We start from the raw sequence: 21,299 nt of genomic DNA, 5'->3' as shown, positions 1-21,299 counted from the left end.
TTCTGCTCACTTTATTTGGCCTTCAAGTTAATAAATCCTTGTTTTATAATGCTAATTGAATATCTCATCTGCCAGATTCCTTGTTGGAAAGGGATTCTAAGAAATACTACTCTCAACAGGATCAGTATACTGGAAAAAAGAACTCATTTGCAAGCAGGCTGAGTATTATCTACCTAATGTTATATTGGGTTCAAAGCTTTTTTGGAAGGACTGATGGTGCTGTGAGGCTGACAGAAGATACTGCTTCATGTAGAACATAAAAGGGCATCACTTTTTACTGTGGAGTTTTAACTTCTTTTTTGTAAGGCTCGGTATTAAATGTGCGAGATGGTATTTTTTGTTTGGATTCAGATGTTTTCTAGTTTTTATTTATATTACAGTCTCATAAACTGTGAGTTTTACAGTACTTAAACAAACTAAAAAATGGAGCTGTATCTCCCACTTTGCAAGGTTTTTTTAAGGATAAACTGTCTAATTAAGAAATGACACTTCAATTATTTTTACTTTTAACTTAATAACTAACTACTTGTGGCTCATAATGTGGACTTTTTTATTTAATTACAAAATATCACCCAAACCCATAAAGAAGAAGGTGAAGAAAAAGGATTAGTTTCTGATCTAAAACTTATATTTTATTTTATATATATTACTATATGCTAAAACTTTAAACTCTAGGTTTTCTATTATGTGATATTACACACTTCTATTCAAATTATACACTTATAATTTAAGTTATAATATTAAATTTTGGAAGCTTTCTCTACAGCTTCAGGTTAAATGTAGTGTTCTTTTGGGGATCAGCACAGAAAGTCTAAAATTCTCTAACTAGGGTTCTAACGCTGTACCTCAGAGAATTTTGACATTGCAGTCGCACCTGTGTTGGAGATTTGGTTCAAATAATTATCATTTTGATGCAAATTTCCCACTTGTCACCACCTGTCACCTTTTGCTTTGCATTATAGACCATCACAGCTGCACACACTGTATCCCTTCCACAGGAAGTCAAGTGGAAGATATTCTCTACCCATGAAGGGACATTCAGTCTGTAAGGCCAGTTGCTTTGAAGGAATCCCCTCCCAAGCACATGCAGTGTGGTTTCAGGGTTCTCAGAACTAGTTGTTTTGGGTTATCACATCTGTTCTCACCATCTGCCCTATCTGCACTGTCTTCTAACACAGTCAAATCATTGATGAATTTGAATAATTTGTCACTAAATTAAATGCACTCAGTTCTAAGATAAGTAATACAGGTTTTAGAAACTTCTAATTAACAGCACTGTGTTTGCACACCCTGTTTTCCTTATACTAAACATGGTAGTTTTTGTGGAGGAGAAAATATGCTGGCGTTTTAAAAAACATGATCCACAGGAGCAGTTGGAGGAGGATAATGTATTTGCCCAGTAGGTGCCTTACTGGTATGTGTAAAACAAATACCAAATACAAGACAACCCAAGATCCAATACCAGGCAGGCGGTGTGACTCAGCCCTTGCTCTTTAAATTGATATTTCCTGCTAATTACATACACGTGTTTAAGGGAGGGAGCCCCCTTCCCAAGCGAGGCTGTAATTTGCGCGGTCCCCCACCAGATGTCCCTCCCGGGAGCCCTGCACAGTCCCTTTATTTACACACTGGGTAGTTTTGTTACCAGGTGTGACAGGACCAGGGAGCTGTGCCAAGTGTGGTGCCCGGGGTGCCACCTGCGCTGGGGAGGCAGATGGGGAGCGAGGGCAAGAGAGGAAGGCACGGAGCTGGCTCTCCTGCCTGCCCAGGCTGCCACCACCACCACCTCTCACAACCGATGCAATTCCCTCGTGCTGTGCTTGCTGCCTGAATGGTGAGCATTGAGAGCTTTTTTGGTTGATTTTTTTTTTTTTTTTTTTTTTTTTTTTTTTTTTTTTTTTTTTTTTTTTTTTTTGTGTGACAGGGGAAAAATCAGAGCGGCTGCATAAATTATGTAGTTGGAAAAGTCCTTTTATTCCTCAACAGGGTAATGCTGTGGCCAAGGTTTTTCTGGGTCAGTGGAACCTGCACAACCGGTATCTTCACAGAAACTCCAGGTCTGTCTGCAGCACAAGGAATGGGACAGGCACATAAGGACTATAAAATGACCTCTAACAGGTAAATGAAAGAGCCCTGAGGAAGAAGTGGCTGTGGGCAGTGTGAATCACCAGAAGTGACTGTGCACATCTTCATGCACCACTGTATGCTAAATCTGTAATAAAATTGTCACAGCTCCAGACATGGGCTTTGCCAGGCTTGCACGTGCAAAGCTTTCCAACGTGCTGCTGCTGCTGCTGCTGTTGAGTGTGGCATCCTGTTCTGCTGCTGCTCATGGGGGTGAGCACAGCCTGGGCAAGAGGGCCTTGCTTCACTATGAACATGATTCCAGTGGTGCTGTTGACTCTTCTGAAGACATGAGGCTACATGTTTTCACACTGGACTATGACTATGTGCAAATTCCCTATGAAGTTACCCTTTGGATCCTCCTTGCCTCTTTTGCAAAAATAGGTAAGTAGAAAATGGGATCTTGGGTCCTCCTAACTTGAAAAGAAGTTAAAAAAATACAATATAACCAAGTAACTTTCATTCATTTGTAGCTGGGATTGATTTTACAGCATCTGTCAAAAGAACAGGCATGTTCATTACCACAGCTCTGCCAAAATTCCACCTTAGAATGATTCCATCTTAAGTTAACATATGACCTCTAATCTTCAGGTCTCTTGGGTTGTGAGTAGCAAATAGCAACAGAGCTTCCTGACACAGTGATATCCATTCATTTTTTTAGTCCTTATACATCACAAGATACTGGAAATTGCAACCTGACCCAGCTGCAGAAATCAGTTACACCAGACTGAGACTTCAAGTGCATCGAATTCTGGGGAGAAAGTGTAAAGCATTCTTCCTTTGTATGAATGAAAGGAAACATTTCCCTCTGAGTCTTTGTTTTACTTATTTGCTCCTTGAAGTTGGTGTGAAAAGTAATACTGGGGAGAGAGAATGAGGGTCTCTGAGGGTGTGGATCATCAGGGATGTAGGCTAAGTATCTTTTGAATACATAGCAATGCAACTGGCTTCTGTTAGAGCTCCATGTGGGTATCTGAAAGGGGAAATGCAACTCAGGGAGTAGTAATTGCACTAGGAACTGTAATTAATATTGCAAAAAAAGGCTCATCATGTCTTATACATTTTCATGGCTGGGCTGAAATTTTTTTGACCATTTAGAATTAATGCAGCAATATCAAATAAATGAAGAAGATGGTAGTAATGTGAAGAGTTGCACACATAAAATAGTTTTCCTTTGAACTTTATGTGGGATTTTTGAACCCTTTCTTAGAAGAAGCTGGTAGGTGAGAATATCCAGAATCATCAGGTGAGACTGATGCTTTTGTGGAGGTGGCCAGGAGATAAACATTTTTCCTGTCATAGTCACCCAGCTGACAAAAATCATTACCACTATCCATGATTTGCTAGTTTCCTTATAGCTGATGCCCTCAATCTGATTCCTGCAAATGTTTTCACTGGTAACATAACAATCAAAATTTTCAAAAATTAAATTTGTTATGGCATCAGCAGAGTGTTTTAATATTAAACATATTGACCAAATTCTTTATTTATCATACATAAAGCACAAGACTTGACATATGGCACATCCACACAATATTCTTGTTTTGAACATGAAATAGATATTTTAGAAGAATTGTGTGATGCCTCCCAGGTGGACCTGTTACTTTTACTGTGAATTTTCATACATTATTTTTGATGAAAAGTGTGGAGCTGTTAATTTTAAATCTATTTGAAAGAAAGAGTTAGTCTGAATAATCTGGTTACCCAGGGAAGAAGATTTCCAAACGGTTAAGGTTTTCAGTGTTTTGTTCAGGTATTTTCTTCTTTCTGGATTTTGAGATGTAAGGGTGGGAAACAGTTCCAAGATCTTGAAAGGCAAAACAATCCCCTTATCTCTAAGACTGGAAGAAGAGTTGAAAATTATTTTAAAATTAAAAAAGCAGATGAGAAGAGTTATGATATAAACATACCTCTTGGTAAAAAAAAAGTAGTGTCCTAAAAAAATTATTGAAACTTTCATAAAAATATTATGTTCCTTTGCTTTGAAGACTGATAGTGTAAGGGTCACAGAAATACTGTCATGGCAGAACCCTCTAGAGTTGCAAGATGAAGGCTGACCTAGCTTCAAACATGGAGTCACAGACATTGGATTTAAGAGTTTCTTAGTCTGCATCATTCTCATTCTTGTAAATTTTAAAAAGTCCTGACATTTTTAGTACAAGCACATCCCATTCACACAATGATCACACAGTTCCTTTTATATTGACTAGACAAGCCAATGGCAGGTGGGCAGTAAGGATTCTTAAAGAATATTTTCTTTCCAAATTGTGGAGGATCATTTCAGAGGTTTCTGCCTTCCCAGAACTGGAGCTTAAACTCAGACATGCTTGCTCAGCAACCAGGAGCAGGGCAGCAGGAAGAGAAGAAATTCATGGTCACACTCTTGCCCTGCTTTAGTGATACAAGTGTGGGAATGTTTAGTTTTGAAGGGAACAGTACTGCAGAAGTGCAGTAAAAACACTTCTAACAGAAGTTTTTTACCTTCATAATCCTTAAAGCAAAAACTGGCTGTCTGAAGACAAAGTGTCCAAATGCAGGCATGACAATTGTCTGGTATGAGGTTAATTTAAACTTGAATAATCCCCGAATGTTTTATTCAAGGTTTCCACATCTTTCACCGATTACCAAGACTTATGCCTGAAAGCTGCATCCTGATTGCCATTGGAGCACTAGTAGGAGCAATCATCTTTGCTTCCCATCACAAATCTCCACCAGTGATGGACAGTAGTATTTACTTCTTGTATCTCCTTCCACCCATTATTCTGGAGGAGGGTTATTTCATGCCAACTCGACCATTTTTTGAAAACTTTGGATCCATTCTGTGGTGGTCTGTTCTGGGATCTCTGCTAAGCTCATTTGGGATTGGCCTCTCCCTCTATGGAGTCTGCCAGATCGAAGCCTTTGGCCTGAGTGACCTGAGCCTGCTGCAGAACTTGCTCTTTGGCAGCATGATTTCAGCAGTGGACCCCGTGGCAGTTCTGGTGGTTTTTGAAGAAGCCTCTGTTAATGAGCAGCTTTACATGATGATCTTTGGAGAGTCACTGCTAAATGATGGCATAACTGTGGTGAGTTTGTTTTTGCTCCTTGTCTTCCCCTCTTTGGACTCTTTTGGCTTGTAGGGTTACTGGACACAGGACAAGAACACAGGAGATCCTAATACATTATCTATTTTATGAATACGCCACTCAGTTACACACAAGAGATTTTAATGCATCCAAAAATTACATCTTAGATTACCTCTTTCCAAAGCATGTACTTTAGAGCTGCTGGAAGAGGGAAACATCCACGTACATGTGAGATGTGCTCTTGCATTTACTAAAGTGAATGGATAAGCTACAGCTGATTTTCCTGGTCAGATCAGTGTAGGACCTTGGAATGTTCTTGACATTGTGCAAGCAAATAAAGAGAAAATTGTACTGCTTAAAGACTGAAGGCAGCAAGGGTAGAAATACAGGAGATCCTGCTTTGTCACATACCTGAGAGGGTCCTCTGGAAAAAAAAAGCAAAAAGCAGACCAGATGTGGATAACCGCTGGAGACCACACTCTGTCCTCCAGCCCCTTCCAGAAATTTCACCAGAGACCTTAGACAGGAATTCCGAATGCCACTAAGAACTTTGCATAATTCTGTTTCTAGTAGTAAAAAAATATTGACATCCGACAAATGTTTAAATTTTTCGGCTGTCTTGTCATAAATATCCAGAAACAATGTTTCCTGAATAGGAGAGATTTGTTTGGTTGGCTGTGTTTTTATTGTTGCTCTTCTTTGTTGTTGTTGATTTTTTGTTTTTAATAGGAGAAGAGTGTTTTTACAAAGTTCCTTTTTGCTAATGTTTTTCCCTTTATCTCGTTAGTTCTGCTAAAATTGGAGCAACCTGAAACTCTAGCTGTAAGCAGAAATGACAAGAACATTTAAAACACATGTTTTTCAAGGAAGAAATTTCAAGCAGGAAATTTATTGCTCAGAAACCAACAGGACTGCTCATGTGGTACAAGTTAACAGCAGGTTAAGGAGTTTCACCAGATAAGATCTTTACAGAATTTAAATCACAGGAATCTAAACCACATAAAAACTATTCAGATACTGCTATACATGAGGTACAGCCCAACTGGGACTTGTAAAATCTGTACAGAGTTCACTGCTGAAAGGCTTCATGGGAAAAGTGCAGTTTACCAGTACTCAGAAAAGAAAAAGGAACAAAGTAACTTCTTGCAGGCACAGCCTAAGGATCATAAATCCTTCCTCTTGGTGATCAGAGGTACAGGGCTGATGTAGAACTAAGGGACAAATGTTATTTCATTTATGGTCAAACTACTTGGGTGCTACAGTTGTAACAGAAAAATCCCCAATAAGTCTATCTCTTACACTTCTCTTTTTAGTTCCTTCAAATACTGACCTCAAAAATGTAATGCCTTGTTTTCATGCTGGAAGAGCTTGTTTCATGCTTTTTTTGATGGGCTCACTACCTTGCCTTTGCTTTTCTCCCAGCTATTTATCATATGGGTCCAAGTCCTGATGGTATTTACCCGAGCTTCCAGTCGGGATCCTGTTACAGTACAAACGTGCAGTGACAGAAAGCCTGTTAAAACAGTGGATGTAGGCACTCCTCAGCAGCCCTGGGTGTGTTAGTAAAGGAGGTGAAAAGGTTGTACATGGGCTTCGTTGGGTGCACCACTGAGAGTTCCCATTGCCCCACACTCATCTTTGGGGCTCATCTCAGAGCAGCTGTGTTGCCATCACTTTGTCAGCTCCTGCTACTGCATCTCTGCATCAACCACCATTCACCCCCTTCCTGGGCATTTGAGCTTTCAAAATCTCTACTTGGCTTCATGCTCAAGAAGACTGAAGTATTTGTCACCTGAATGGAGTCCAGCAGATGACTGTCTCCTCTCTGATATCCCACTTACTTTTTTCCAAGACTTTAAAACTACTTATCTCAGGTGTCTTCTCTTACCTTATCCTTCTATTTTGCTCTTAACCGTTTCATTTGAGTTAACTCTAAGTGTTTGAAAAAGATAATATCACCAAGATATATTAGGCATACATATTTTTTATTGTTTAAATACAAATATCTCCTGGTATTCTCCAGCCTGCTTATCAGCTTGAACATTTTTTTCACCAGCAGGAAAAACTGGTATGAGTTTTGTTCAACTTGTGTAATACATGTGGGGCAACAATAGCTCTGTCTCCTATATTTGGTTTAATATGTTGGTATATAAAAAAATATTACAAAATAACAGACTGTAGAATTATAATTATAATCTAGAAGTTATGACTTTGCCTTAAGGGGATGGGAGAAAAGTGGATGATTTACTCATTTTACCTGTTGGTACCTTTTCTTTTTTTCTTCAGTAGGGCCATGTATGTGGATGGAAAAAAGGTTCCAAGTCCTCTTAATTACTTCTTTCCCCAGTTATTTCTGAGTGGGCTGCTAGCATCAGAATAGTTCAGACAGCATCAGGGCTGGACCTAGGATACATCATACATTAATGGAATTTCAAAACCCTGTTCAATAACAGTATTGTAAATCCTGGGCAGATCTTATTCAAGACTGAACTCAGGTGGAATACCCTGATTTTGCTGTGAAGTGTTTCAGCCATCTGAAGTTCTGCTCCCACATATACACGATTCTGTTTCTAAACAGGTGCTGAGCCACTGATATGAATCAGGAAATGGAATATTCCCTGACTGCTTCATCTCTGAGGCTTGATTCTAGAAATACTGAGAACACCTAAATATGCTGTACTCAAAATGAGTGGCACTGGCTGTATTCTCTAATGGAACCCTGTCTTCTTTGTAAGCAGCAGAATAGTTAAATCTAATACATGTTGAAGACCTAAGTAAAATTACTTTTTTTATTTGAGGAGATTTGAAAGTGCCTCTAATGTCACTGAGAAAGACCTTGATCACTAGTTTGGATGCTAGATAGGAGGATAGAGATATTCTCTGCTCCTGCTGTAAAAGTTGTTCCACTGTCATTAGAGTGAAACCAGCTACAGTGGTCAGAAAGAATCAGCAGGGTGATGAGAAAGAATTATCAAGACAGCCTGTGTTGGTGGTTAAGGCAGCCACTTGAAAATCTCTTCTTCCAATGCTTCTGGTGTGGATTGTGTGTGCAGTAATTGTACACAGACACCTGGAACACGGAGCAGTCCCTGGGGAGTCTCCTGTGGCAGCAGTGTCATGCTCTCTGCTCCTCTCTGTTGTTCTGAGAGCTGCCCAGTGGTACAAAATCCTCTCCAAGCAACCCAAATCATGATGTTCTCAGGGTTGCTACATGAGACCACTATCAATCCATCTCTTTTTGTGTGAACAAAAGCCTCCTAATCTGATTCAGGCTTTCCTAATATATAAAGGATTCTAGTAATCCATTTACTGGCATAAACACTGCAATGTAACTTAGCTGAACCTTACTTATATGACACAGTGCAGGTTGTGATACAGAACAGTTTACTGCTACAAAGCATGTTACAAAAAAAAAAAAAAGAAATTATGTCATTCATATTTCCATAACTTTCATTTTTATGCCAAATCATATGGATACTTGAGGAACTAGAAAAGTGAAAAGCATTCTTAAGTCATTTGCTGAGAATCTTCTTAAGTCAGCATAGAATCATGCTGTGGTACCATTTATAAAGAATCACAACTCTTAGGAAGAGGTCAAAGTCTACAAGAAAGGGAAACAGAGAAAACAGGCTCTGAAATTAAAAGCTATAGGGTAGGTGGGGTGAGGTTTGCTTACTGTGAAAACATGAACCTTCTTTTCCTTATCTGCCGCTGAAGCAACAAATTTCATACACTGGCATTAGGAAAAAGAAGTCCTGGGTATTTTCTTAAAAGAAATATTTTGTTAGGCTTTGTCTGTCTCCCAGAACTATTAGCAGTGAGCCTCCTGGAGAACAGACTGTGTGACAGCTCAAGGTTATATGTCCCCAGGAGCAATTTAAGATTGGATAGTAGCTGAGCAGTAATTATTATCCTAATGAGATTGACTCTTCTACCTGCAAATACCTGCTTTAGTCTTCTTAATAACCTTCTGGAATTAACTAGATGAAGAAGAAAGACCAAAGAAAACCATAAAATGCAAATTACTTTGGTCTATTTATTGTTTTTGAACTAATACTTTCGTGCAACAGCTTTGGAGAGCTGGTGTCTAATTATTTCCCAAATTCTCTTCAAAACTAAAAGGTGACTTTCATGTGTTACACAGTCACTGTAAACAGATCTGACAGGACTTAATATTAACTGATTGTCAGCAACCTCTAAGGCCTTTTCATTACTACACTGCTCTGGAAATTTTCTGTTAGTTTCTAAAAGATGAATGAAAGTGGAATTTGCTGAAAATTTTTCATTAACAGTTTCTGAAGAATAGAAATTATTGATAATAGAAGTTTGGTAAAGTTTTCTTCTCTAAGATATTATCTTTACAGACCAAATTATATAATACATTACATAAAATTGTAATTTGCATTAAATTGCATCTTTCTTCTAATCTGATATTTTCTTTTAATTTTTGCAATTTCAAGATTTCTAATCAAAATATGTATATGTGCAGGGTCTTTAAAACATTTAGAGAGTCACAGCATTTCATTCATACTTTTAGATGGTTATCTTGGGAAGTGGTTAAGTAGCACCAAACTCCAAATATGTGATGATAGAGAGGCTTTTTTTACCTAGCTAGAGAATGAAACTGAGGCTACCATCTTCCTTTCCCAGTCCCATTCTCAGTGATGTTTCATGATTTTTATGTGTCAAGTGCTGTTGAAAAATATGCAACATTACCATGTCCATCTGATGAAGTTTGTCAAGTCTACTGATCCTATAGACAAACTAAATGGGATTTAAATCAAATATGTGACTCCCAGTCCCTACCCTGCCCCAGCCTGATTCAGAAGGAGAACATGGAGGATAGAGCCTCCATGGTGTTTAAGGTACCCAGATGAGTTTTAACCTCTTCTACAAGGACCAAAAATTAAATTAACTTTCAAATAAACCAAGAAAAGAGAGTATATATTTTTTTATTACTCAATGTCATGTGGTCCCCCAGTATTTTACTACTATTCCACAGCCATTTACTTTTTTTGTTGTTGTTGTTGCTCTTTTTCAGGACACTTAATGGACTTATATTTCTGAGACTTGTTAAGAACCAGCTGAGATTTCAATTGTTACTTTGCTGATCTGTCTAAAGTAATTTCTGGCAAACACAGACACTAAACACACATACATTATTTCACCTATGAAATAGGTGCCAGGTTCAGAAAAGATGCCCAACCGCTGTTTTCTTATTTTCACATGTAGGTTTTATACAACATCTTCATTGCCTTCACCCAGATGCACAGGTATGAAGAAATTGAATCCATCGATGTCTTTGCTGGCTTTGCTCGCTTTTTCGTGGTGGGGCTGGGTGGAGTCTTGTTTGGCATCGTGTTTGGATTTGTCTCAGCATTCATGACTCGTTTCACCCGCAACGTCTCTTCAATCGAACCCCTGCTGGTCTTCATGTTCAGCTACCTCTCATACTTGTCTGCTGAAACCCTTTACATCTCTGGCATTTTGGCGTGAGTATTCCTTACGGCTTTTTGGATGATCTCTTTGAGGAACTGGTGTTGTTTTGTGGTGGTTTGCTCAAGGTTGGTGCAACACAGGCATTAGAGAGGCAGTGCACAGATTCTTAGAGATCTGTAAAATGCAGTGGTGACTAGGAAAAGCAAACCCACAGTCAGTGTAGGCACAGATATTCTACCAAGGGACGCTGGCAAAAGTACTGGTACTTCACATGCTGTTTGTGTGTAAAGTGGCCAGTGCTGCCACCATCTGTCTGCTATCTCTGATAAGATCAGCAGCAGAAGAGAATGATTTGATACTACAGCAGTTTATCTGTATTTATTTCTAAGCAGCTTCACCATCAGATTCTAAGAGAGACATACAGCGATGGGTATGGAAAATATAAGAAAGCACATCTGAGTTCTTTGTGAACATCAGCCCTAACACCATTCACTGGAATTATATTACATTTGAACAGCATCACTGAGATTGAAACTGGAGGAAATACCAGGTGAAAGAGAACATCACCTACACATGCATACTTATAGTCATGTATATGAATATTAGCAGTATTTTATTTTTGTGGTCAGGATAGCTTGATACTGCTGTGATGCTGTGGACATGTTCCTCAAAGTATGTGATGGTGTGGGTGCCTGCTGCAGAGAGAAAGCTGTTAGGCTCTTGACTGGAGTAAATGCAGGAATGGTGAGAATTGTGGGAAGGAAAGAAGATGGTAGTAGGAAAGGAGCTGAAGAGAAAGGAAGGAACAGGGATGGAAGTGAGACACCTAAGGAGAAAGCTGCTGGCAAGTGGCTTGCAAGGATACCACCCAAACCAGCCCACCTGCAGGGTGCAGCATAAGAAGGTGGAGACCTCCTGTTGCTAAATGCTCCAGCTGGTGCTGCTGGTTCCACAGGCTCAGTGCACAGCTGGTGGGTAGCAGCAGCTTTGCATGGCCTCTGCTGGCTCTGAGCTTTCATGAGGGCCTTGGATGACCTCGTGTTGCAGAAAGTGATTCCCTTTATAGAGGACAAACCAGTTTAAACTTAACAAATACAAGCATGTGGCTGCTGATGTCCAGACAGGTACATTTACTCACCTCAACTTGTGAAGCTCTGATTTCACAATCACGGAATGGTTTGGGTTGGAAGGGACATTTAAAGGCCATGTAGTCCAATGCCCTGAAAATGAGCAGGGACATCTTCAGCTAGATCAGGTTGCTCAGAGCCCCATCCAAACTGACCTTTAGTGTTTTCACAGGTGGGATGTCTGCCACCATTCTGAGCAACCTCTTCCAGTGCTTCACCACTCTCATTGTAAAATAGTTTTTCCTTACATCTAGTCTAAATCTACCTAAATCTTTTAGTCTAAAACTATTATCCCCTGTCATATTGCAATAGGTGATACTAAAGAGTTTGTCCCCATACTTCTTATAGGCCTCTTTTAAATGTCAAAAGATTGAAATAAGGTGCTCCTGAAGCTTTCTCCTCTGCAGGTGAAAAACCCTGGGTTAGTCAGCTTCAGAGCAGAATTGCCATTATAAAAATAACCTTTGCAGGATGGTCCTGGGAAGCAGTATTTGAATATTTAAACATATGAAATAAGTAGTTAGACTGGATATAGATTATCTTGAGCAACTATACAAAGCAGATGAGTCTTGTGCTATGTTTTGTATACCCACATGTAGGCTCAGCTTCAGCTGACTGGCAACTTTAGTTGAGCAGGATTAGATGTACTGTGCAGTGAGCAGTAACACCATATGGACCCCTTCCTACCTGCACTGCCCAAAATACTGCTTCCCCACCAACTCCTTGCACAAGATCACATAGCTCTTTATTTCTTTCACTTCTTATTTTCATTAGAGTTCTGAAATTATTAGTAATTTAAGAATGGTAATATAATTTGGATTTATTATTCTTACTGCTTCATTAAGGAAATTATTGCTTGTTTTAGAGATGGAAACTTATTGCCACCTTTCTGAATTATTGAGGATTCATTCATTTTTCACTTGGATCATGAAAGTCTATTATGTATGTGTATCTGAAAGTCAACAGTATTAATCATTAATGCCTAATGGCCTTGTCTTGGAGTGTCCTTGGACATGCTAAATGACTCAGCTCCACCAGGATACCCTTGAGATTTCTTCAGTGGAAATTAAATGAACTGAAACCAGAGGAAGGTTATCTAATGAACAGTCATCATTCTCTGAATTCACAAGTTTGGAAAAATATCATTACAAGAGGCCCCCAGAGACTAAAATCATATCAGTAGAAACTAGATAGGTGATGGAATATGTTACTAGCATAGCACTCAATCTGTGTGTTACCTATGGAAAATGCAGAGGGGAAAAGGAAATCCCCTTCAGTAGGGCTGATCAAAGACTGCTGCTCCATGTGATTGTCACCAGCATCTGTGCTGGGTGGCTGCTGATGCCTCTGACACAAGCTCTAGTCTTCATTAACAGTGGAGAAGTGGAAAACATCCCTTTGCCTTCTTAGGCACATTCCACACACCCTAGGTAACTGCAGGGAGGAGGACACCTCTGTAGGATAATTGAATTTTCTCCTGCTGTGCCACAAAGGGCTGCTGTGCTTGGAGAGTCCTGCAGCTTGCCCTGGCACTGCTGATCTGCCAGGGAGCCATGGTAGCTTTGGCCCTGGCGTGGGGCTACCATGATCTGCACTGCCACCTCAAGGGAGAATGTCACCCAGGTGACATTCCAGGCAGGTTATATCCCTCTAACTGATCCACCTGTAGGCTGGTACAAAACCGACCTGCCTGTTGTTTGAGACAAATATTTGGTGCTTGGTGGCTCCATGTTAGGCATTCAGGATAAAATGGACTTTGAGCTGGAATGTGATCCCCTCCCTTCCTTGTCAGAAAGGCCGACTGGTTTGCTTCCTTTATCCTATAAGTAAAACAGATTTGTAAACGTGAATGAAGATCCTTTTCTATCTAATGAAATAGCTAATGTTACTGGGGAAATAAAATGCTTGCTTTGATGAAGGTCAGAACCTGGTGGTGGAGAGTACAGGTAATGATGGCTGATGTTGTCCTTAACTGAAAAGAAGAACAGGTCATGGCTGATCTCTGATGTTTTGCTTGATACAGGATGACAGCATGTGCAGTAACAATGAAAAAATATGTGGAGGAGAATGTTTCCCAGAATTCTTACACCACAATAAAATATTTCATGAAGATGCTAAGCAGCATCAGTGAGACCCTGATTTTTGTGTTCATGGGAGTGTCTACAGTGGGGAAAAACCATGAATGGAACTGGGCCTTCATTTGCTTCACTCTGTTCTTCTGCCTCATTTGGAGGACACTGAGTAAGTAAACTCTTGCAGACAACCTTCTCTGCATCTATGAGAAAAAATCTTTGGCACAAAATTTTGTTAGAAAAGTCTGTGGGGACTGGCACAACTGGTTTAACAAATTTACTAGTTCATATTAGTGACAAGCAAATTTCACATATCTACACACAGAGAAAAAGAGGAAAAAAGCTCCACACAAATCTGAATGCCAGTCTCCAAGCAAAGACTTTACATTTAGGTGAAAATGGATTTTTTTTAAAGCAAAATTAAAATATTGCCATGATTACACTTATAGAGATGTTTATATCTTTATTTACTATATGCCCCTTGGATAAGTGGGCCTCATAATGATTTCACAACATACTGTCATTAACTTAATAATTAGGTAATGTAGATCATCACACTTCCAGTGCTATAACACTACAGGTCCTGGGCTGGGAGGGCTGGAGGCATAGGAAAAGAGGGAAGGTGAAAATTAGCACTAATAGATAACTGAACAAGGATTTATACCACCTGTGGGCCAACAGCACTATGCTACTACTAATCACAAGTCGAGTCTAAAGTTTTAAACTGCTAAAAAGTAGTGCCTATATGAAATTACTCCATTTTTGTGCATGGTATGTCCCATTCCTGCAAAGGTGTCCTACTCCCTGAACTGTGGGACAGATTCCTCTAGCATGGACAGGACAGTTCATAGATGATGTCAGACAAGTTGTGAGACAGAGTTTCTCATCTCCTCCTAATGTCCAGGATGAGTTGACAGTAATGCTGAAAAGGGAGAAGGAATAAGAAGGCTGGTGGTTGGTGTTCTGGAGGTGGTAGCAAAAAGGAAGTAATTACATATTTTCTTGCTGCATCTGGACCAAGTGTGGCCTCTGAATTTTTAAAGGCTTGCTCTCCATTTTGAAGTATCCTTCTAATTAAGACAGAAACAAGCCTCTCCTGATATTAAAGCTGTTTTCCAGCCACATGTCCATCCTACTCTCAGACACCAAGGGGAGTGCTAGAGCTTTCCAGAGGAAGGACAAAACATTTTCTGCTAAATTTGTGTGTTAAAATGATTACATCATTTTCTCTGAAACTTGAATAAAGTAAAGAGAAGCAGCCTGAGGTTGATACCTCACATAGGCTGTTTCACTCTGAGTACCTGATGCCTAGCATAATTATAAGTAGCCAAAAAAGGTCTTGCATAAAGTGATATCCAGCAACCTACATAAGAGGATGCTGCTATTGGCTTTACCTCTAACAATCTGAATGTATCAGTGACAGCTGTGTAAAATAACACCAGTTATCAGCATTTGTCAGCTTTTATGTAAGTAATTTAATGGTTTCCACATAAAACATAGGATATATAAGAAGTTATATATATAACAAATATATAACAGATATATAACAAATTCCTAAAGTTACACTATAAAGACAAGTTGCAGTCCTTACACAGCCGCAGATTATCTTATTAATTTTAAATTTTATTAAAATAAAATGAAGTTTGAGAAATAAACAAAGAATTAGAGTCACAATAAACCCAAGGATAAAAATTTAAAATGCTATTATTCTTTGTATTTCGATGAACCTGTCCACTAGACTTGTTGGTAAAACACTGTTCAAACACTTTAGGCAGACACTGTACAGAAAGCAGGAAGCATTGCAAGGGAAGGCCCAGGGAAAACGCTCATCCAGTTGTTTTCCTTTTCTCCAGAACACTTTGGAGGAAACTATACAACATAAGTATAGGAAGTAAATATTTTCCCCTAATCTCTCTTCTAAACTGTGTTAATGAATTTAAATCCTGAAGCTATTAGGAACCACAGTAATTTATAGGACATATTTCACACAAGCCAAATTTAGCGGTTGGTCAAAGAGAAGCTGCAAGAAACCAAAAGAGAAAAAAAACATGGGCTGTCAACAGTTCCCCAAAACAACAATTGCTTTGCTTTTAATATTTAATATTTTCTTTTTCTCCTTGATTAATAATAACTGTGGGGGTTTTTTTTATCCCTTCCCAGGTGTGTTTGCTCTCTTCTACATCAGTAACAAGTTCCGAACATATCCCTTCACCTTCAAAGACCAACTCATTATTTCTTACAGCGGCCTCCGAGGAGCCAGCAGCTTTTCTCTTGCATTCTTGCTTCCAGTGAATCTTTTCCCCAGAAAAAACCTATTCATCACTGCAACCATTGTGGTTATATATTTCACTGTGTTCATCCAAGTATGTATATTTCTTAATTGATAACTTTCATGTACTAGAGGTGACTGAAAGCTTCATAGTGAAAATTGCATTGAATTCACTCTTAGGCTAGGACAAGTTATTGCATTTTAGGGCCAGATTTAGCACTGTACTGTGTAATTAGCCTTTTTAAGAGCTTTTAGGTAATACAAAAATTCTGTATTGAAAACATGTGTCTTTTAAAATATTCAGGGGAGAGGGCACTTGGTGTCCAAAATTATTTATGTTCATTCCACATGCATTTCCTGGTGCTTCCAATTTAAGAAGTCTTTTAGCTTTACCTTTCAGTACTGATTCATTCGTTATTCGTGATGTATCTCAAACTGACCAGAAAACAGTATGTATGTCTGTTCTGTGACAGATTTTGAATTTTATACTTTTAACTTCATCTTAGAGACCAAATACAAATATTTTGAAATCCTTTGTAAAAGAATATTTTAAAAAATGAAGTGAATAAGTCACATTTGTAAGGATAGGTGTCTACTTTAGATATTTGTTATTCAACCTTGCTTACTGCTGTACCTGGAAGAACTGAAACTTCTAGAGAACTCTGCATCCCATATTTTGCATTTTCCAATACCAAGGTCTCAGATCCTCTAGGGTGCCAGTGGGGCACTATGCACTTGTGATAAAGTAAGGCACTTAGGTTCCACCAGAATGTTTCAGGAAAAAAAAAAAAAGTTTCTATTTCCACTTTTAAAATGATTTTCTGTAGCAGTGCAGTAAAGAAATGGGAAAAGCTGAAAACTGTTTCTAAGTGAAAAACCCCCGGAATGTTTAATTCTGAAAATGTTGAAGTAAATGGTTTTACGACTTCCACACCTTGCAAAGATTATTTTTTTTTTCAAATGAATCCTCTTTTGAAGATGATTACCAATGAGTCAGTTACTTTACATTATTAGAATATGCCAATAAATAGAATCTCACTTAAAAAAACCCTATAAAAAAGTTTTTTATTTTAGAGTCCCTTCTGTAGCTCTCCATACAAATAATAGTTAATTTCTGTGCTAAGACACAGCTTTCCTAACTGATTAAAATTATCCCCTTTTGCTTTCTTTCTATTTTTGCCTAAAAGATATTTAACAATTCAACTCATTATTCCAAATGCAGGGCATCACAATTGGACCATTGGTCAGATATCTGGATGTTAAAAAGACGAACAAAAAGGAATCTATAAATGAAGAAATTCATGTGCGAGTAAGTTTTTAGTATCAGTAACCCCAAAAGGAACGAACAGGTATTCTGGAAGAGCTGGAAAGAGGGAAGCCCTTGGAAATCTAGCATTCTGTGCATTTGGATGCTCAATGCTTTTAAGAATGTAAGGAGGTAACTTAGGCATGATTTTCTGAGATCTTGCATCTCATTTATGTTCATATTTACTATCATATTATATTATCATCCACAAGTGTCATGGTGTATTAGGTCCCTTATTCATTGGCACTTTGACCATGGGAGGACAGAAAGAGAAAGGTAATGTTTATCAAAGTACTCTCCATCCTTCCTAGCTGGATTAGTCAGAAACACTTGTTGCCATCTTTTGACCAGTTCTAGACACTGAAGTCTTAAAAGTCTTTAATCCAGATTTATTGAACTGAGTTGAACCATTGAACTGCAAACTTAGTTTCAAGTTATTCTGAGTAGTGATCTTTTGTCCTCTCAAACATTTACTTCAGTTCCCAAATTACTATTATATAAAATAACAGGAAGTTGTTCAATCTGATTTAACATTACATAAAACATATGTACATTCTTTCATTTCACAATAGGGAATACATTTGAAATCAACAGAAATGCTGTGTCTTAAAATTAAACACATGCACAGATGTAAGCTGAAGAGATATTAGCAAAATTAGAACATCTGAACTGATTTTGAATTTAAAGTGAATTTAATTCTTCCTATCTGAACATTTACAATGAACCTTGAAGAGAACCTGCATTTTTAAGCACCCCTTATGACAATATGTCTGTAAGAATTGGTCTTTTTCTGTCTCTATAGTGCTGGAAAAGCACACAAAAGGACTGAAAGTAACAGAAGGTAGCAGTGACCAGTCTCATGTCATTCTGCAAATTCCTCAGAGAGTTTATCTGTCAAGGTGAAGGTGTTGGTATGTGGCCCTGTGCCTCTCCCAGGAAGGCCATGCATGAGGAGGGGAAACTTGGAGGGGAAACAGAACCAAGAATTTATATTTTGGGTTCAGTTGACAAAAAGGACCCCAAAATTTTTTGCTTCCATTAAAACACTGCCACTGCAGCCAAGCTGCCACAGTGGCCTCTTTGCCTTGATTTTTAGAAAAATGTAGATGCTTTCAGAATTAACTCATGTGCTCCAGTAAAACAATAAATCTCAAAATCATGTCAATAAGTGCATATTTGTGGTAACATTTCATAATGAACACATGGACATTTCATAATGGCCACTTACAATGTTTCCATGTTTTTTTCCTGTAGTTGATGGATCACTTGAAAGCAGGTATTGAAGACATATGTGGACATTGGAGTCATTATCAACTGAGAGATAAGTAAGTATGTCTTATTGCAGTCTAATATAATAAAATAACCTATCTATCAGGTAAAATATAGTAGGTAAATAGAAGAGGAAATCAAAATGCTGTGGTCATGTGCTGTATCTCTTTCTAGAAACAGAACTCCTGAGTAACCATTAACTCTTGAGAGTGCAATGCTCATACATTGCCTGCTAAATTGGATCTGCACAAGCAGAAAATAAGCCTTCCGAAAGAAAAACATAGCATGGGAACTCATGCTGCAGATATCAGCCTGTGCACACCCTTGGTATAAATCTGAGATCCCAGGAAACGCTTCTTTAACTCTGGATTTAGAACATAAGCTACACATGGTCTCAGTGCTTTGATGGCTTTTGCTGTGAGCCTCCACAATAGCAGAGAATCAGTAATAATTAGTCACGGGTCGTTATAGGTCTTTGCATTCAGTAAAATCTGAATAAGAGTGCTGAAGGGAGTGTTTGAATTTAAACAGCCAGTAGCATAAGCAGATACTCTCAAGCTAGTCTTTACTCAGAAATGCAGGGCACACATTGTCCCTTCCATCAGCAGTGTGAGGTGGTTTTGTGAAGCTTTGCAGCTCTTCCAAGCTCTGCCCAGAAGAGATAGATCTCCTGTTCCCTTTACCTTTTCCCTAAGGGAGTCCTGTGGACATGCTGGCCACCACCACAGCATGAAGGGAAGCAGGGAAAAGACTAATTTTTCTTTCCCCCAAACATCTTATTATGATGCCGTGGGCTAAAAGTTATCCTTAGTTCTGCCTAGGCTTCTGTGCTGGAATCCTGTCTGACCTTTCAGCATTGGACTCCAGGAATCCAGCCAAGGGTGTCTGCTGGGACGTATGGCAAGTCCTCTCAAGTTTCTCCCTATGGAAACCAGAAATTCAGAGGGGGAAGAGGATGACTAGTTTGCATCCAATTCTTGTCCCAATGGGGAGTAATGATAGAATGTACTAGGGCATACCCAGAATCTGAAATGTCTTCTTGGTTCTGAGTACAGAGATAGCTTTAGGACATCCATCTGCTGGGACTACACCACTGTCTGTGCAGTCAACAAACTGAACAAATCTCTGTTGGAGCAGTAAATCCATTTAAATAGCTACATTTACACATATCTGTGAGTAAATGCCATCCATTTGTCCCATACCTACCTGATAGCTTTGAAAAAAGAATTTTCCCTGAACTAGCCATAAATGTAGTGTTTTGGTTCATGGACAGATTCAAAAAACACACAGTGTCTAGGACATTTAACATAAGAAGATTGTATTAAAAAGTATTCCCTCAACTTTTGTATGCAACTTTAAAGTTGTATACAGAATTAATTACCTAAGCAATGACAATCCAGGAGGCTTTTTATTACACAGAGAAACATAAAGAGCTGTAATCCCCGTGCAAATATTTGTGTACCTTCCTCTGCTATTAATGAATAAAAACAGCCTTTGCTAAGGAAAGAAAGATACAAACCCTGTAGTGCTTTTCCCAGCATCGTGGAGCACCTTACCTTGCTGTGGTAAACTGTTCCTTTGAAAGAAACAGAACTGTTGCTCTGCTGAAGATCTGCTGTTGTTCTGCTAAATGTCTGCCTGAAAGCATGTACCTGTTCCAAGGCACCCACACACATTCACATTCAAATTATGCCACACATTAGCAATATTTGACAATCTGCAGCATGCAAGCACATAGTATTTTGGGGTCCTTTCAATTTCTCTGTTATTCAGAATACAAAGAAATGTATTTTCTCTGCTCTAATTGTCAGGATTCAAAATTATCAGCAATGTAATGGGCCCTAACTACTGTAACTGCTGGGCCACTTAGAGCCTCATTGGTGGCTGGCTGAATAGGCCAGGATTACAGTAAGAGCAGCTGCTGCTGTTATGTCCTTCTATAATGCAACATTTGTACAAAAGCATGGAGACTGGCCGTATTCTTTTCTGACAAATGTGCCAGTGTAATATGCAAACATACACGCAGCCCTCTTTTTTGCTCTGATTGCAGCTTGTTTCTTTCTTTTGTCTAGCGGGCTCTGCAATCTCTGTGGACCAGTAGACTATGCCAAATATCCCCCTAAAGGTCTCAGCTCACCAGGCCTTCAGGAGTCCACAGGTGCCTCTAATTTGTATTCAGTTTCCACCACTGAATTGTAGATATATGCATTTGAATGAAGATCAGCTTGTAGTACAGAAATGAAAACATATTTCCTTTTCTACACTTTGATTTTGGTATCTCTTTTGCAGATTTAAGAAGTTTGATAATAAGTATTTGAAGAAAATTTTAATTCGGGAACACCAGCCCAAATCCAGCCTTGTGTCATTGTACAAAAAGATGGAGATAAAATTGGCCATCGAGATGGCTGAGAGTGGCATGAAAATTTCAAAACCATCCACTACTTCTTTACAGTGAGTACCAACCTCCTCACCCTTTGCAGAGTTAGGGACAGGGGGACAGGGACAAAAATGAGGAAGTACCCAAGGTATTCCATGACTTAATTGAAATGTAAGAAAAAAGAAGACTGTTAAGAAAAGAGAAGGTGCAATTTGGTGTTCATCATAACTGCGCTTTGCTCAGAGAGTGAA

At 38.9% G+C, this 21,299-nt stretch overlaps 1 protein-coding gene across 1 annotated transcript in view; it reads left to right on the top strand.

The window, feature by feature from the left end:
• Nucleotides 1–2,240: 2,240 nt before the first annotated feature.
• SLC9A4 (solute carrier family 9 member A4) overlaps nt 2,241–21,299 on the top strand; it is a 30,519-nt gene continuing 11,460 nt past the window's right edge. The window contains exons 1-8 of the mRNA XM_071431157.1: nt 2,241–2,508; nt 4,726–5,189; nt 10,422–10,681; nt 13,779–13,996; nt 15,988–16,190; nt 17,319–17,405; nt 18,657–18,727; nt 20,961–21,122. Of these exons, the coding sequence (XP_071287258.1) occupies nt 2,241–2,508; nt 4,726–5,189; nt 10,422–10,681; nt 13,779–13,996; nt 15,988–16,190; nt 17,319–17,405; nt 18,657–18,727; nt 20,961–21,122 (1,733 nt within the window). The remainder of the gene's footprint in view (nt 2,509–4,725; nt 5,190–10,421; nt 10,682–13,778; nt 13,997–15,987; nt 16,191–17,318; nt 17,406–18,656; nt 18,728–20,960; nt 21,123–21,299) is intronic.

This window comes from Agelaius tricolor, unplaced genomic scaffold (genome assembly GCF_023055355.1).
Source record: "Agelaius tricolor isolate 1412-34295 unplaced genomic scaffold, bAgeTri1.0.p SCAF_7, whole genome shotgun sequence".
Taxonomy (NCBI): domain Eukaryota; kingdom Metazoa; phylum Chordata; class Aves; order Passeriformes; family Icteridae; genus Agelaius; species Agelaius tricolor.
Note: the sequence above shows the minus strand (reverse complement) of the source record. Positions and strands in the feature narration are given on the sequence as shown.